The 19,203-nt window shown below is 35.7% G+C and overlaps 1 protein-coding gene and 1 pseudogene across 1 annotated transcript; one reads left to right on the top strand and one right to left on the bottom strand.

Annotated features, from left to right (window-relative positions):
* Positions 1 to 3,146: 3,146 nt before the first annotated feature.
* On the bottom strand, positions 3,147 to 4,184 carry LOC149183632 (uncharacterized). Its single transcript, XM_089415019.1, has one exon. The coding sequence runs from the start codon at positions 4,182 to 4,184 to the stop codon at positions 3,147 to 3,149; it is 1,038 nt and encodes a 345-aa protein (XP_089271145.1).
* Positions 4,185 to 15,394: 11,210 nt separating this feature from the next.
* Positions 15,395 to 18,726, top strand: LOC149183631 (putative protein phosphatase 2C 3; annotated as a pseudogene).
* The last annotated feature ends 477 nt before the right edge of the window (positions 18,727 to 19,203 follow it).

Raw genomic sequence — 19,203 nt, 5'->3', positions numbered from 1 at the left:
ATTGAAATAATTTTTAATGTCAAAAATTTTATAACATAAAATAAAATTGAGAATGAAATAAATTATTCCTTTAATTTGAAAATAAGAGACTATATGATTAAAAAGAGAGAGAATTAAACAAAAGATATTACTATGCAATACAATTGCAACAATTAACATGTTTATGTTAACTTAGGAAAAATAAGGCACTTTTAGAGGAAGATTAATGAAAATTGAGATGCAAAAGTAGTTGAAAGAGAGTTTCAAGATAAGGGGAGGTTGACATTCACAAATTTGAATGGAACGTAAAATGAAGGGCATGAAAAATACAAAAACGTCAACAAATTTCTATTTGATAGGGAGAAAGGATTTGAAATTCCAAGCCTGACTAGATGCATTAATTTCAATGTAGATGTTGATTTCTAATTATATTTGATTTCTTGCACTAGATGCATTTTTTTTAGTGTAGATGGTGATTTCTAATCTTATTTGGTTGCTTGCACTAGATGCATTGATTTTAGTGTCGATGTTGGTTTCTAATCATATTTACTTGCACTAGATGCATTGATTTCAGTGTAGATGTTGATTTCTAATCCTACTTGATTAATTGCATTAGATGCATTGATTTCAGTGTAGATGTTTTGTAATCCCATTTGATTGCTTACACTAGATACATTAATTTCAATTTAGATGTTGATTAATAAATATATTTGATTGCTTGCACATGATGCATTGATTTCAAAGTAGATGATTTATATTCTTATTTGTTTGCTTGAACTAAATGCATTGATTTTATTGTAGATGGTGATTTATAATCCTATCTTATTGCTTGTACTAGATGCATTGATTTCAGTGTAGATGTTGGTTTCTAATCCTGTTTTCTTACTTGCACTAGATGTAATGATTTGAGTGTAGATGTTGATTTGTAATCCTATTTAATTACTTACATTAGATGCATTGGATTAAGTGTAGATGTTGTTTTCTAATTCAACCTATTAATATTCGAGTGCAAGAGAGACAATGTATGATGTTTACTATAAAAACTCAAACTAAATATTTAGATGGTCTATAATTTCAATTGTCCTTTTGATATAGTCGATATGGAAATATGACAGAGCTAATAAGGGAGACAATAAGAATAGTACAAGAAAACAGTTTGAGATTGACCATGATGAAGACTATTTGTAATTGAATTGATTCTTATTATTCACATTTTCTATCATTCAACACTATTACATTGTCACTTTGCATTGAAAATTTCATCAATAAATTTATTAACAATATTTATCATCTCAACAAACTGAGGTAACTAAGAAAATTTAAAATAAAATGACTAGATAAATCTCCGACATATTTATCATACATAAAATTATTATATTAATATTAGATTTATTTACATATTATTGATAAAATTAATCATATGTTCGATAGATTTTCCTTGGCCACACACAATTGCAACCAGCCTAGATCCATATTAACTTTGGATCTATCAAGTTCTGAGAGGGATCAAATCTCTCGAGGTGTAAACCTTTCCTCAAGTTTTTCACTCAAAAAATAGTTTTGCACCTCGAGAGATTTAATCACTCTCAACGCTTGATAGATCTAGAGTTAATATGGATAATATTTTGGGGAAATTTAATTCATCATTGTTGTGTTATGAAGTGTCATGTAAATCATGAGTTTCAAGGTTTAAACTCCTCATGGATCAAACCAACAATAAAATACCAAAAAAATATTTCAAACAGTTTATATTTTTTCAATTTACATAATATAGATTTTTTAGAATTATATATTTCTAATGGATAAATCAAAACACTTGAACCACATTATAATAAACGATTTAACTGTGAAATATAAATAATATTTGAAAATACTATTTAATTTAATCTTAATTAATAATAAATATTAAATTATTATCTTCAAAATATTTTTTAGTATTTTTTTTCCCCTGGGAAAAAGTCGTAATTTCTATTATGAGTTAAGAAATTACATTTTGCAGATGCCGTAGCATATTCATATGAAGGCAGCATTGCCTATCAGAATTCAAAAATAACTGTAGAGCAGTCCATGATGTCTCCACGCAGGGAGCATTTCCAAAATAATAAAACTGTTAAGTTTATCAGAGATCAAAATGATTGTGCTCTTCGCAGAGAGCAATATATATACTGTGTATAAACAAAAATAAAGTGTGCTGTAAACATATCTAGCCAGTATCTATGTACATATTATAAACAAAAACTGTTCTGATAATAAGTGGGCTTCATAGCCCCGCGTCGAAGAGGTCGTCAAAAGGTCTGTGGTAATGCTGGTAGTATGTGCCATCGATCTCCTCCTGTATCAACCAGTCTTCTCCATCTCTATGCGCGGCCTCTTTGGAGAGCTGGTCGGTGACGGTGTTATGCTCCCTGTATACATGTTAGCAAACAAAGGATTCAAAAGCAGCAGTTAATCTCTTTGATTCATCAAGTATATGCCTCAAAGTAAATGCATAACAATGGGATGCATCATTGAGCCAATTACAAGCAATTTTAGAGTCTCCAAAAAGCTGTAGGTGTCTGCACTGCTTATGAAGAGCAAAATGAATGATGTGTTTGGCGGTGCATAGCTCAGCAAAATTATTAGTGCCTCTTCCAAGGTTGATTTGTAGCTTATAACAATGCCTCTCATTTAGGTGGAGGATAGCTCCTCCCCCACAGCCCGCTTCTTGAGCCGAGCCATCAAAGAACGCCCATGGTTTGGATGTATCAATGGGTACAGGTCTGAGAATGCGGGGCGGGGTTGGGGGATCCTCTTCAGGTAGCATATTGTAGTCTGCAACCGTGTGGAGGATGATAGAAGGCCAATGAGGGGCTTTAAGCTTGAAAATAGACTGATTCCGAGCGATCCAAATGGCCCAACATGCCAGTAGTGGCATGTTAATAGCTTTCCCAGAGTGATTTTGACACCAGGCATTCCAGGCTTCCATGAGGTTGTTGCCATGCCAGTCTTTTAATAGCGGGATCTGCGATGTGAGAGATTTCCAGAAATGCTGTGAAGAGCTGCAAGAAAGGAATAAGTGCTCGGTGCTTTCCTCTGCGTTATGACAGAGGTGACATCGGAAGGGTCCATAAAAGGACCGCTTCATGAGGTAAGTGCCAGTGGGGATTTTATGTTAAGGATGTTCCACATCAGCAGTCTCGTCCGAGGGGCTGACTTAAGTTTCCAGAGAGCCTTCCAGGTGGGTTGTATTTCCGGGGCCTATAAGGTTCCATGAGCTTTAGATATCCATGCTTCGGTGTATAGACACCATGCTTGGCAAAAGCCCATATGATTTCATCCGGACCATCAGTGAGCCTGATATGTGCTTGAGATAATGTGCATGTATACTCCGTCCATTCGTTTGTCCATTGTGCAGGTACTTCCAGAGCTTGAGCAGTCAACCAAGCTTGATGTAGGAAAGATGAGTTTGCACTGTCTCCAATATGCTTGATGTGTGTAATACCTCTGCCCTGAAGGTATCGAATTAATTCAGCAGGTAATCTGTGGGCATTTCCACATCCCACCCATGGATCCAAATCGATGCGTACCGCGTTGCCTTCCTTTATGCGCCAGGTGATGCCTTCACGCACGAGAGGTATGGTACCTATGACAGCTTTCCAGATATTTGAGATTTGATGATTGGTGCCATGAGTACAAACCCAATCCAATACGGGATGGGGCTTGATGTATTTAGTGTATGCCACCTGTGACCAGAGGCCATCTGAGGTGAGTAGCCTCCAGCCAAGCTTAGCAGCCAGAGCTTTGGAGAAGGAATCCAATCTCTTGATGCCCCATCCACCCCAGCGCTTTGGCTTGGCAATGGTGTCCCATTTGACCCAAGCAAATAGTCTCCCCTGTTGATTTCCTTTCCAAAGGAATCTGCAGCAAATACTTTGAAGCCTATTCAGAATGCCTTTTGGAATCCAGGCTAGGGCCATCCAGTAGACTGGCGTGGCTTCAATAACAGCTTTGATGAGTACTAATCTGCCTGCGCTAGAGAGGTATCGGTGGTACCATACCTGTAGTCTCTTTTCCACTTTTGCAATTAGCCATAACGAATCTGCAATCTTATATCCGGATGGTTTTAATCTGAATCCAAGGTACTTTATCCCATCCTTCAGATTCAAAAGAACAAAGGGAAATCGCTGAGTGATATAGGCAGATTCCTGTATGGAGCAGCCCACCATGGTGATCGTGGATTTGTTTTCATTAATCTTCATTCCCGTGGCTTGATGAAATAGAAGGAAAGAGTTGTGAAGCGTTGTGGAGTTGCCAATGCTACCGTTTAGGCAAATCAAGATGTCATCAACGAATAACAGGTGCGTGAGGAAGAAATTGTCCACCAATTTGATGCATGTTAATTGATGTCTATCCCTGACTGAAGTGATAATTTTTCTTAAACCTTCCATGATTAGCAGGAACAACAAAGGCGAGAGGGGAAATCCTTGTATAAGCCCTCTCTCAGAAGTGAAGAAAGGGGTGGCTTCCCCGTTGAGTAAAACACTGTAAGATACATCGGTGATACAACTCATTGTCCATTTGATGAAGTCATAGGGGAAGCCAAGATGAGTTAGTAACAGCCTCAAATACAACCAGTTTGCTCTGTCAAATGCCTTCGAGAGATCCACTTTAAGGATCATTCCTTTTTGTTTTTTGATCTGCAGGGTGTGCAAGAGCTCTTGTGCAGTGGCGATGGCTTCATGGATTTGTCTGTGATGTAAGAAAGTGAATTGTTCAGGGGAAATGTGCTGCGAGAGGATGGGCTTGAGGCGGTTAGCGATAATCTTAGCAATGATTTTATAGAGGCAGTTACAGAGTGAGATGGGACGGAAATCATCGAAGGAAGACGGATCATCGGATTTAGGGATAAGGGCAATGAATGTGGTCTTGATGGCTGCAGATATCCTACCTCGTCGCCTACTATCCTCCACAATCTTCAGAAGTTCATTCCCCAAGATGTCGAGAAAAGCAGTGTAGAATTCAATGGTCCAGCCATCTGGGCCCGGGCTCTTATCTTTCTTAAACCATTTGAGAGTGGCATCGAATTCCTCCATGGTTACTTCCTTCTGTAGCTCATCCAACTCATATTGTTCTACATATCTGGGAAAGAGTTCCGCAACTCTCATGATTTCCAAAATATTTATATCCCCAGGAGCAGAGTATATACCTCGAAAGTGATCAGTGGCCAATCTTGCCAGGTTCGGTTGTGATGAAACAATATGGCCTTGGTTATCCTTAAGAAAATATTTTTTAGTATTATAACAAAAACAATATTATAAATAATAAAAGTGATTTCAAAAATGATTATTTAAAAGGACCATCTCAACCATTATGTTTATAATCAATTAACAATCACAATCATGTACTACAAACAACAAATGCTTACATTGATGAAGGATCCATGCAACTATTTAGGGTTACATGAGCGAGAAACTTGACTTAATATTACACTAGTTCAAACACACATTGCTTAGGGCAGTGTAATAATAATTTCGTATACATTATTGTAAATATAAATATAATTCTTAAGATGCATTTTAATTAAAAGGAAGAAAAGGTTAAAACCAAAGTCTTGATTTTTTAAGACTTTTTTATTTAAAAACCAACCTAGATCCATCTTAACTATGGATCTCTCAAGTAGTGAAAGGGATCAGATATCTTGATATGCAAACCTCTTTTTTGATTGAAAAACTTGAGGAAAGGTTTGCACCTCCAGAGATTTGATCCGTCCCAATGCTTGATAGATCCGAAGTTAAGATGCATCTAGGCTAGTTTCAGTCATGTGCGGCTAAGGAAAATCTATCGAACATATGATTAATTTTATCAATAATATATAAATACATCTAATATTAATATAATCATTTTAAATATGCTAAGTATGTTTAAGATTTATCTCATCATTTTAATTATAAATCTTCTTAGTTACGTTAGTTTCTTGAGATGATAAATATTGTTTAGATAATCTTCGGCGAAATCACATAATTAATCTTTTGTCGACGCGTTTCGAACCAACAAGTGTGGTTCATCGTCAGGACAAGTTGAAGAACTGATCTGGGTTAGCTTGATTAAATAGAGTGTGCAGAGACTCCAACGGCTATATTGTAACGGCTAATTTTAACCAGAGGATCAAAGTCAAACCCCTGATTTTCTTATTAATATAAGTTAATTGAATAGATCTATTGTTTTTAAATATAATGGTCATTATATCTTCATATTTATTAAATAACCTATATTTAAAAATATTTAAAACCAAGTAAATGGTATTAAATTACTACCATTCTTAGAATTTAGTTACAATAGGTAACTGCGTATTTATTTAATAATAATTGTTTAAACCAAAGGGTCCAATGTTTAATTAGATACTAATAAATTAGGGTAAACTAAATAATGGTAAACTACATAAATTATAACAATATTTATTATTATTCCTAAATATAATACATAGTATTAAGTCACTATTATTTTTATAGTTACAATAGGTAACTCTGTAATTAATTTAATCATAATTAATGGACCAATGGTAAACTAAATGAATCATATTTATTAATTATTTAAATGTAAAGGCCCATTCTAAATTAAATTAATAAGTTCATATAATAATTTAAGTTTATTAAATAATCTATATTCACTTATTAATTTATAATTATAATATTGTAAATACCATAATACAAGTGCATGTTAATAATAGACTATCCATTAATAGGGATGATGGCTGGAAGATTAGCAGTTGCTGGTCCCAGCCTTATCTTCCTAGCCTCCTCATTCCCCTTCTGTTAGGTCTTAGGGTTTCTGTCTTCCCTCTCCTCGTACTCTGTTTTTGACGGTTTTGTCATGGAGTGCAAGAGTTAGTAATTTGTTATTAAGTAATTCCAGGCTAAATTTGGTTGATCCCAGGAGGTAAATTAATATTAGATTAAATTCTTTGCATTAATAAAAAATTTTAGTTCTTCAACCCCTTGTTATTTCCTTTAACTGATTTCATTATATTGAATTAATAAAGATCCCCCTTTTTAAACCTTATAAGTAATAACATAGTTGATTTTAATAATAATGTTAGTATTAAATATTGATTAATGGATATGAATTACTATATTCATTATAAGAGGTTATGATTGGAAATATATGATATTGAGTTAATGGATAGTCTATTATTAACATGCACTTGTATTATGGTATTTACAATATTATAATTATAAATTAATAAGTGAATATAGATTATTTAATAAACTTAAATTATTATATGAACTTATTAATTTAATTTAGAATGGGCCTTTACATTTAAATAATTAATAAATATGATTCATTTAGTTTACCATTGGTCCATTAATTATGATTAAATTAATTACAGAGTTACCTATTGTAACTATAAAAATAATAGTGACTTAATACAATGTATTATATTTAGGAATAATAATAAATATTGTTATAATTTATGTAGTTTACCATTATTTAGTTTACCCTAATTTATTAGTATCTAATTAAACATTGGACCCTTTGGTTTAAACAATTATTATTAAATAAATACGCAGTTACCTATTGTAACTAAATTCTAAGAATGGTAGTAATTTAATACCATTTACTTGGTTTTAAATATTTTTAAATATAGGTTATTTAATAAATATGAAGATATAATGACCATTATATTTAAAAACAATAGATTTATTCAATTAACTTATATTAATAAGAAAATCAGGGGTTTGACTTTGATCCTCTGGTTAAAATTAGCCGTTACAATATAGCCGTTGGAGTCTCTGCACACTCTATTTAATCAAGCTAACCCAGATCAGTTCTTCAACTTGTCCTGACGATGAACCACACTTGTTGGTTCGAAACGCGTCGACAAAAGATTAATTATGTGATTTCGCCGAAGATTATCTAAACAATATTTATCATCTCAAGAAACTAACGTAACTAAGAAGATTTATAATGAAAATGATGAGATAAATCTTAAACATACTTAGCATATTTAAAATGATTATATTAATATTAGATGTATTTATATATTATTGATAAAATTAATCATATGTTCGATAGATTTTCCTTAGCCGCACATGACTGAAACTAGCCTAGATGCATCTTAACTTCGGATCTATCAAGCATTGGGACGGATCAAATCTCTGGAGGTGCAAACCTTTCCTCAAGTTTTTCAATCAAAAAAGAGGTTTGCATATCAAGATATCTGATCCCTTTCACTACTTGAGAGATCCATAGTTAAGATGGATCTAGGTTGGTTTTAAATAAAAAAGTCTTAAAAAATCAAGACTGTGGTTTTAACCTTTTCTTCCTTTTAATTAAAATGCATCTTAAGAATTATATTTATATTTACAATAATGTATACGAAAATATTATTACACTGCCCTAAGCAATCTGTGTTTGAACTAGTGCAATATTAAGTCAAGTTTCTCGCTCATGTAACCCTAAATAGTTGCATGGATCCTTCATCAATGTAAGCATTTGTTGTTTGTAGTACATGATTGTGATTGTTAATTGATTATAAACATAATGGTTGAGATGGTCCTTTTAAATAATCATTTTTGAAATCACTTTTATTATTTATAATATTGTTTTTGTTATAATACTAAAAAATATTTTCTTAAGGATAACCAAGGCCATATTGTTTCATCACAACCGAACCTGGCAAGATTGGCCACTGATCACTTTCGAGGTATATACTCTGCTCCTGGGGATATAAATATTTTGGAAATCATGAGAGTTGCGGAACTCTTTCCCAGATATGTAGAACAATATGAGTTGGATGAGCTACAGAAGGAAGTAACCATGGAGGAATTCGAAGCCACTCTCAAATGGTTTAAGAAAGATAAGAGCCCGGGCCCAGATGGCTGGACCATTGAATTCTACACTGCTTTTCTCGACATCTTGGGGAATGACCTTCTGAAGATTGTGGAGGATAGTAGGCGACGAGGCAGGATATCTGCAGCCATCAAGACCACATTCATCGCCCTTATCCCTAAATCCGATGATCCGTCTTCCTTCGATGATTTCCGGCCCATCTCACTCTGTAACTGCCTCTATAAAATCATTGCTAAGATTATCGCTAACCGCCTCAAGCCCATCCTCTCGCAGCACATTTCCCCTGAACAATTCGCTTTCTTACATCACAGACAAATCCATGAAGCCATCGCCACTGCTCAAGAGCTCTTGCACACCCTGCAGATCAAAAAACAAAAAGGAATGATCCTTAAAGTGGATCTCTCGAAGGCATTTGACAGAGCAAACTGGTTGTATTTGAGGCTGTTACTAACTCATCTTGGCTTCCCCTATGACTTCATCAAATGGACAATGAGTTGTATCACCGATGTATCTTACAGTGTTTTACTCAACGGGGAAGCCACCCCTTTCTTCACTTCTGAGAGAGGGCTTATACAAGGATGTCCCCTCTCGCCTTTGCTGTTCCTGCTAATCATGGAAGGTTTAAGAAAAATTATCACTTCAGTCAGGGATAGACATCAATTAACAGGCATCAAATTGGTGGACAATTTCTTCCTCACGCACCTGTTATTCGTTGATGACATCTTGATTTGCCTAAACGGTAGCATTGGCGACTCCACAACGCTTCACAACTCTTTCCTTCTATTTCAGCAAGCCACGGGAATGAAGATTAATGAAAACAAATCCACGATCACCATGGTGGGCTGCTCCATACAGGAATCTGCCTATATCACTCAGCGATTTCCCTTTGTTCTTTTGAATCTGAAGGATGGGATAAAGTACCTTGGATTCAGATTAAAACCATCCGGATATAAGATTGCAGATTCGTTATGGCTAATTGCAAAAGTGGAAAAGAGACTACAGGTATGGTACCACCGATACCTCTCTAGCGTAGGCAGATTAGTACTCATCAAAGCTGTTATTGAAGCCACGCCAGTCTACTGGATGGCCCTAGCCTGGATTCCAAAAGGCATTCTGAATAGGCTTCAAAGTATTTGCTGCAGATTCCTTTGGAAAGGAAATCAACAGGGGAGACTATTTGCTTGGGTCAAATGGGACACCATTGCCAAGCCAAAGCGCTGGGGTGGATGGGGCATCAAGAGATTGGATTCCTTCTCCAAAGCTCTGGCTGCTAAGCTTGGCTGGAGGCTACTCACCTCAGATGGCCTCTGGTCACAGGTGGCATACACTAAATACATCAAGCCCCATCCCGTATTGGATTGGGTTTGTACTCATGGCACCAATCATCAAATCTCAAATATCTGGAAAGCTGTCATAGGTACCATACCTCTCGTGCGTGAAGGCATCACCTGGCGCATAAAGGAAGGCAACGCGGTACGCATCGATTTGGATCCATGGGTGGGATGTGGAAATGCCCACAGATTACCTGCTGAATTAATTCGATACCTTCAGGGCAGAGGTATTACACACATCAAGCATATTGGAGACAGTGCAAACTCATCTTTCCTACATCAAGCTTGGTTGACTGCTCAAGCTCTGGAAGTACCTGCACAATGGACAAACGAATGGACGGAGTATACATGCACATTATCTCAAGAACATATCAGGCTCACTGATGGTCCGGATGAAATCATATGGGCTTTTGCCAAGCATGGTGTCTATACACCGAAGCATGGATATCTAAAGCTCATGGAACCTTATAGGCCCCCGGAAATACAACCCACCTGGAAGGCTCTCTGGAAACTTAAGTCAGCCCCTCGGACGAGACTGCTGATGTGGAACATCCTTAACGATAAAATCCCCACTGGCACTTACCTCATGAAGCGGTCCTTTTATGGTCCCTTCCGATGTCACCTCTGTCATAACGCAGAGGAAAGCACCGAGCACTTATTCCTCTCTTGCATCTCTTCACAGCAATTCTGGAAATCTCTCACATCGCAGATCCCGCTATTAAAAGACTGGCATGGCAACAACCTCATGGAAGCCTGGAATGCCTGGTGTCAAAATCACTCTGGGAAAGCTATTAACATGCCACTACTGGCATGTTGGGCCATTTGGATCGCTCGGAATCAGTCTATTTTCAAGCTTAAAGCCCCTCATTGGCCTTCTATCATCCTCCATACGGTTGCAGACTACAATATGCTACCTGAAGAGGATCCCCCAACCCCGCCCCACATTCGCAGACCTGTACCCATTGATACATCCAAACCATGGGCGTTCTTTGATGGCTCGGCTCAAGAAGCGGGCTGTGGGGGAGGAGCTATCCTCCACCTAAATGAGAGGCATTGTTATAAGCTACAAATCAACCTTGGAAGAGGCACTAATAATTTTGCTGAGCTATGCACCGCCAAACACATCATTCATTTTGCTCTTCATAAGCAGTGCAGACACCTACAGCTTTTTGGAGACTCTAAAATTGCTTGTAATTGGCTCAATGATGCATCCCATTGTTATGCATTTCCTTTGAGGCATATACTTGATGAATCAAAGAGATTAACTGCTGCTTTTGAATCCTTTGTTTGCTAACATGTATACAGGGAGCATAACACCGTCACCGACCAGCTCTCCAAAGAGGCCGCGCATAGAGATGGAGAAGACTGGTTGATACAGGAGGAGATCGATGGCACATACTACCAGCATTACCACAGACCTTTTGACGACCTCTTCGACGCGGGGCTATGAAGCCCACTTATTATCAGAACAGTTTTTGTTTATAATATGTACATAGATACTGGCTAGATATGTTTACAGCACACTTTATTTTTGTTTATACACAGTATATATATTGCTCTCTGCGAAGAGCACAATCATTTTGATCTCTGATAAACTTAACAGTTTTATTATTTTGGAAATGCTCCCTGCGTGGAGACATCATGGACTGCTCTACAGTTATTTTTGAATTCTGATAGGCAATGCTGCCTTCATATGAATATGCTACGGCATCTGCAAAATGTAATTTCTTAACTCATAATAGAAATTACGACTTTTTCCCAGGGGAAAAAAAATACTAAAAAATATTTTGAAGATAATAATTTAATATTTATTATTAATTAAGATTAAATTAAATAGTATTTTCAAATATTATTTATATTTCACAGTTAAATCGTTTATTATAATGTGGTTCAAGTGTTTTGATTTATCCATTAGAAATATATAATTCTAAAAAATCTATATTATGTAAATTGAAAAAATATAAACTGTTTGAAATATTTTTTTGGTATTTTATTGTTGGTTTGATCCATGAGGAGTTTAAACCTTGAAACTCATGATTTACATGACACTTCATAACACAACAATGATGAATTAAATTTCCCCAAAATATTATCCATATTAACTCTAGATCTATCAAGCGTTGAGAGTGATTAAATCTCTCGAGGTGCAAAACTATTTTTTGAGTGAAAAACTTGAGGAAAGGTTTACACCTCGAGAGATTTGATCCCTCTCAGAACTTGATAGATCCAAAGTTAATATGGATCTAGGCTGGTTGCAATTGTGTGTGGCCAAGGAAAATCTATCGAACATATGATTAATTTTATCAATAATATGTAAATAAATCTAATATTAATATAATAATTTTATGTATGATAAATATGTCGGAGATTTATCTAGTCATTTTATTTTAAATTTTCTTAGTTACCTCAGTTTGTTGAGATGATAAATATTGTTAATAAATTTATTGATGAAATTTTCAATGCAAAGTGACAATGTAATAGTGTTGAATGATAGAAAATGTGAATAATAAGAATCAATTCAATTACAAATAGTCTTCATCATGGTCAATCTCAAACTGTTTTCTTGTACTATTCTTATTGTCTCCCTTATTAGCTCTGTCATATTTCCATATCGACTATATCAAAAGGACAATTGAAATTATAGACCATCTAAATATTTAGTTTGAGTTTTTATAGTAAACATCATACATTGTCTCTCTTGCACTCGAATATTAATAGGTTGAATTAGAAAACAACATCTACACTTAATCCAATGCATCTAATGTAAGTAATTAAATAGGATTACAAATCAACATCTACACTCAAATCATTACATCTAGTGCAAGTAAGAAAACAGGATTAGAAACCAACATCTACACTGAAATCAATGCATCTAGTACAAGCAATAAGATAGGATTATAAATCACCATCTACAATAAAATCAATGCATTTAGTTCAAGCAAACAAATAAGAATATAAATCATCTACTTTGAAATCAATGCATCATGTGCAAGCAATCAAATATATTTATTAATCAACATCTAAATTGAAATTAATGTATCTAGTGTAAGCAATCAAATGGGATTACAAAACATCTACACTGAAATCAATGCATCTAATGCAATTAATCAAGTAGGATTAGAAATCAACATCTATACTGAAATTGATGCATCTAGTGCAAGTAAGTAAATATGATTAGAAACCAACATCGACACTAAAATCAATGCATCTAGTGCAAGCAACCAAATAAGATTAGAAATCACCATCTACACTAAAAAAATGCATCCAGTGCAAGCAATCAAATATAATTAGAAATCAACATCTACATTGAAATTAATGCATCTAGTCAGGCTTGAAATTTCAAATCCTTTCTCCCTATCAAATAGAAATTTGTTGACGTTTTTGTATTTTTCATGCCCTTCATTTTACGTTCCATCCAAATTTGTGAATGTCAACCTCCCCTTATCTTGAAACTCTCTTTCAACTACTTTTATATCTCAATTTTCATTAATCTTCCTCTACAAGTGCCTTGTTTTTCCTAAGTTAACATAAACATGTTAATTGTTGCAATTGTATTGCATAGTAATATCTTTTGTTTAATTCTCTCTCTTTTTAATCATATAGTCTCTTATTTTCAAATTAAAGGAATAATTTATTTCATTCTCAATTTTATTTTATGTTATAAAATTTTTGACATTAAAAATTATTTCAATTTGCAAAGTAGATTTAAGGATATAGATTTTGTTATTCATATGATAACTTTCTATTTATATAATGAAAAATAATTAGACCTTAATTCCATTATTTTTTATATCTTTAAATTTTATATGATTTTAATTTAGTGTATATGTGTGTGTTTGTGTGTGTGTGTGAGAGAGAGAGAGAGAATTGATAAAGAAAAAAACTACTAAGACTCATACTTAATGCTTTTGACTAAAAGATTTATAATAATGAAATATCCGTAATTTATTTTTATTCTATCCATAATTACGCCGTAAGGCATTTCCCTCTGAAATGAACTTCCCTAAAATCCACGTGTCATCCCTGTGTGCCATTAGATTATGTGTTAGACGATTAGAAGATTGTTCATCATTCGATCAAGGGAAGGTAGTTGAGTGGTTGCAACTGTTCACGATTTTTGAAACAGTTACAAACCATCGCCTAAATGCTGCTAGATCGGAGCCTGATCGGAGCCTGAAAGATTTGCCTGGGGTACCCTTTTCATCTTCTCCGCTCTTGCTTCCCATGCTGCCCTGACATACCGCTGAAACGGGCTCCATCCATCGAATCTCTGGGGCAAATTTCATCCATGGCTTTCCTGAATGTAGAAATGAGATCCAGATCAAATAAGGTCAGAGATGAATCGCCTGATGATGACTGTTGCGTCCAAATGGTTTTCGTGATTGAATCTGCAGGAGTCGAGGGTGAATCCGCCCCAGAGGAAGAAAAGCTGTTGAGAAATCCATTGCCGTTGTCGAAATTTTTCTTCAGATTCATGTTGGGTGTTGTTGAAAATTCCTGCGAATTTTCTTCTGCAATTTTTACGCTGGGGTAACCTTGTGCCTTTGACTGGACCCATTCCACAGTTTGGAGCTCTTTTGCATCAGAAAAATGATTCTTTTGCTGGTAATCTAGGTCTTTGTGGTCACCCACTGACAAATTTATGTTCAATTCCTTCAACACTCCCGAATCCTTCAAAAATCTGCTCACCTTCAGCAATTGCAGCCATGCCTGTTATCAACAAGGGAAAAGGTCTAAGTAAAGGCACCATAGCTGCCATTGTAGTTGGATATTTTGCAGGGATAAGCCTCCTTTGCAAAGTTTTCATGTACCGTTACACGGGAACAAGAAGAAAGAAGGAGTCAGAGGATGGGCCTAATACCAGGAATATTCAGTTGGACGATAATGGAGACTGTTCTTCTAGTTCGGGTAGAGTTGGATGGCTCTGCCTTAAAAAAGTTGATGAGATCTCAGATGGAAGTGTCTCGGACAATGGAGATCAACAAAAAGGAGCTTTTTTGACATTAAATGGAGATCTTGACATGGAATTGGATAAGCTACTCAGAGCCTCTGCATATATATTGGGTGTCAGTGGTTATACTATATTGTATAAGGCAGTTCTGGAAGACAGGCTGACTTTTGCAGAAAGGTGACTTGGTGATGGTGGTTTGGAAAGGTACAAGGATTTTGAAGTAGAAGCTAAAGCAATCGGTAGGGTTAAACATCCCAACATTGTTCGCCTCCGAGCTTTCTATTGGGGTATAGAGGAAAAACTGATGGTTTATGACTACATTCCACATGGAAGCTTGGAAAATGCCTATTATGGTGGGTTCTCTTGTTCTCTTTTTTCCATTTCATGTATATCTGCGGAAATCTTGTTCAATTCATTTCTGCATGGTTGTTTTTTTATTTTTTTAACAAAGATAGCCCTTCAATCGCTTGCATATTATGAGTTTCTTATGGATTCCACAATCTCCCGTGTGTAGCTACTATTAGTAATCACAAGCCTGCATATTATGAGTTCCTTATGGATTCCACACTTTCCCCTATTTAGCTACTGATGGTAACCACTATATATTCAATGACATTTGATGCCGAGACCTCCTTGATATATGCTTGTGGATGTGCCATTAATATTTTATTAGCTGCATGTCTTGTATATCTTTACTAGTGGCACTTCCTATCCTTCTCATTTTGATATCTGTTGGTTTTACTAGAACAAACATCAAGAACCACCGTTACTTTTGTGATAATAGATGACTGGACAGTCACGGTAGCATCTGTAGGCGATTCTCGCTGCATTCTTGAATCACCTAGAGGGTTGGTTTCTCTTTTAACTGCTGATCACAGGCTTCAGGCCAATCTTGAAGAGTAAGATTCTTGCCATGATGCAGAACAAACATGACCCTTTGTGCTATATGAGTGTCTGTATTCCTTTGGTAGGTTGATTGTGGAAACCAGTCTTTGTTTAGCCAGTTTATTGTTTCAAGCTCTTGATTTGTATTGATATATGATATTGTAGGAGAGAGCGCATAATGGCTAGTGGTGGTGAGATTGGTATATTGAATACTGTTGGTGGAGCCGAGGTGGGAATCTGCACAATATTTTGTGGGATATATAGACATAAAGAAGTAAATTTACATACTACAATAAAGGTTCGTAAAATTTGATTGTGCTTCTTTTGTGCAAATTTATGATTGCTGGTCACAATCGGATGTTTTTATCTTCGCTAAAGTGCATGATATGTGTTTGTTTTAGCTTTGATGAGTTTATAAGCATCAAAGTTATTTACATATGGTGTACCATTCTGCTACAAAATGGCCTATCCTAGACTTACACTTGCAGTTTCTTTCGTAAAAGTACTAATAATTTAAAAATTACTGTGCTTAAATTTTATCTACAAGGCCTCCATTAGGCTTGACATAAAAGCTCTTATATTTTATCTATCTCATGTTTAATGGTCATGCTTGCTTTCAAAACCATTTTCTAAACTGAATTGTTCTCTTACCAGAATTTTCAACAAATTTCAACGGCTGTAATTTGGAACATTTTCTTTATACTTGTAGATTGGACCATTGAGATGTTGGTCGGGAGGTCTCTGTCTATCTAGGTCTATTGGGGATATGGATGTGGGTGAGTTCATTGTACGTATACCTCATGTAAAATAAGTGAAGGTGCACCAACATCTTTTTCCCTTCTAATCCTTTACCGATTTTATCCATTTACTGGAGGAAAAAAATACTTGGTCACAATGTGACTGTCTGAATTAGACTGGTAATTTTTTGTTTCAATAGCTAACGAATGCTGGAGGAAGGCTTATCATTGCAACTGATGGTGTTTGGGAGGCATTGAGCTCTGAGAAGGCTACAAATTGTTGCTGAGGCTTGCTAGTAGAACTTGCTCCAAAACAAAGTGTTTAGGTACAAATACTGTTGACAAGGATAAGCGATCAATGTCACCATCTTTAAGTTTATTTTCTATCATAGCCTAACCGATTTAGCTGTAGGAGGCTTTGAGGATAAGAGGAATTAGGGACGACATTACATGCATTGTAGTGGATTTGATCCCACCTGAGAAATTTGCACCACCAGCTCCAGTTAAGAAGGAAGGCAAATTTAAGAATTTTTTCAGAAGGAAATCTTAAGTCAGTTGAAAAGCAGCAAAATATAGACATTGTAAAGGGAGGGGTCAACAATGCTTGCTAAAAGATAGATAGCCATCTCCAGCTTAGCATCCATGCAGTAGATTAGGTTTTGTAAACACAGAATTATCATTGGATTCAGAACAAAGCATGATAAACTGTATGTGAGTTGCTACTCCTTGAATGTGGACAATCTATGTTTACAAATTTTTATTAAAATTGGATAATTGTGTTACAAATTTGAATTGTGGCTATGCATGGGTAATGCGTGATTATATTTTGGCATTTTTGAATTTTCAATTTGGTTTTTTTTTAAATAATCTTTTTCCTGTTAACAGATTTTTTGTGCATGCTGGCCTTCAGATAAGGATTTTGCAACATGGGGTCAAAAATTTGTTGATGACAAGCATCGCCTTTTGCACATCATAGATCCTACTCTTCAACCAAACGTTGAAGGAAGGGAAGAAATCTCAGTGTCTGGGATTGCATTGAATTGTGCTTCTTCTTCCCCTCAAAAGAGACCATCAATGATGGAGGTATTGCATTTTCTAGAAAAAATGCCATCATCCACAACCGATTAACCAATTCTTTCTTCCTATGTAGCATCCTTGCTTTGACATAAGTTGGACAGAGATGAGGACTTACACCCACATTCCATATTCAACAGCTCTACTTAGACATTGACATAGCTCATATAGACATCTCTATGATTGGGACTCAGCAACAGACGAACTCTGCTGTCAACTCAGCTGCTTATGAAATGGCCAGAGTATTCTTAAAAATTTCAATATTTCTACAGGTGAGGATTGTAGCAAAGCTCAGGGATCAAACTTAACTCCATGCTTATGAAGCATCCGCGTTCTCAGAGTTTACTTGCAGCTCATTCTCAGTTTTAATGAGAGGGTGAGATATGGTGCATTATTGTTGCAGTGGCAGGAGATGGATTTTATCCATTTACTGGAGGAAAAAAATACCTGGTCACAATGTGTCTGTTTGATTTAGACCAGTAATTTTTTTTCCAATAGCTATCGGATGCTGGATGAAGGCTTATCATTGCAACTAATGGTGTTTGGGATGCATTGAGCTCTGAGAAGGCTGCAAATTGCTATCGAGGCTTGCCAGCAGAACTTGATGAAAAAATTTTTGTTAAGGTACAAATACTGTTGACAAGGATAGCGATCAATGTTAGCATCTGTAAGTTTATTTTCTATCATATCCTAACTGATTTAGATGCAGGAGGCTTTGAGGATAAGAGGACTTAGGGACGACACTACATGCATTGTAGTGGATTTGATCCCACTTGAGAAATCCGCACCACCAGCCCCAGTTAAGAAGGAAGGAAAATTTAAGAATTTTTTTAGAAGGAAATCCACTGATTCATCGTCTAAGCCATTTGAAAAGCAGCTAAATATAGACATTTTCCAGGAAATCTTTGAGGAGGGGTTAGCAATGCTCGCTGAAAGGTAGATAGACATTTCCAGCTTAGCATCCTTGCAGTAGATTATGTTTTGTAAACACAGACTTATCATTTAAAATTGCAAAGGGAGTAGCCAGAGGCCTGGCTTATTTACATGAAAGGAAGTTTTTTCATGGAAATATTAAGCCAAGCAACATCCTTCTGGGCTTTGACATGGAGCCATACATAGCAGATTTTGGGCTAGAAAAGCTACTGGACACTGCCAATGTCAAGTATAGTAGCTCTGCTATCCACCTAAGGAACCTTGAATGTATATTTTCAGGGAGAAAATGATGAGAGGTTGTATCCTCCATGGTCACTCTAGAAATCCTTATAAACCCATGTAAATATGGTCTTTGATTAATATAAAACCTTAAGTTACAAAATCTCTCTCTCTCTCTCTCTCTCTCTCTCTCTCTCTCGCTATATCTATATATATATATATATATATATATATATATATATATATATATATATATGTATATGTA

The sequence above is a fragment of the Pinus tabuliformis genome, chromosome 3_2, assembly GCF_031772625.1.
Source record: "Pinus tabuliformis cultivar Carrire ecotype Pingquan chromosome 3_2, CPIR1, whole genome shotgun sequence".
NCBI classification, from domain to species: domain Eukaryota; kingdom Viridiplantae; phylum Streptophyta; class Pinopsida; order Pinales; family Pinaceae; genus Pinus; species Pinus tabuliformis.
This window is presented reverse-complemented; position numbering and strand designations above follow the sequence as displayed.

Bases quoted from the DNA above. Each gene is read 5' to 3' on its own strand.
- LOC149183632 (XM_089415019.1), bottom strand. From the start codon at position 4,184: ATGGTGGGCTGCTCCATACAGGAATCTGCCTATATCACTCAGCGATTT.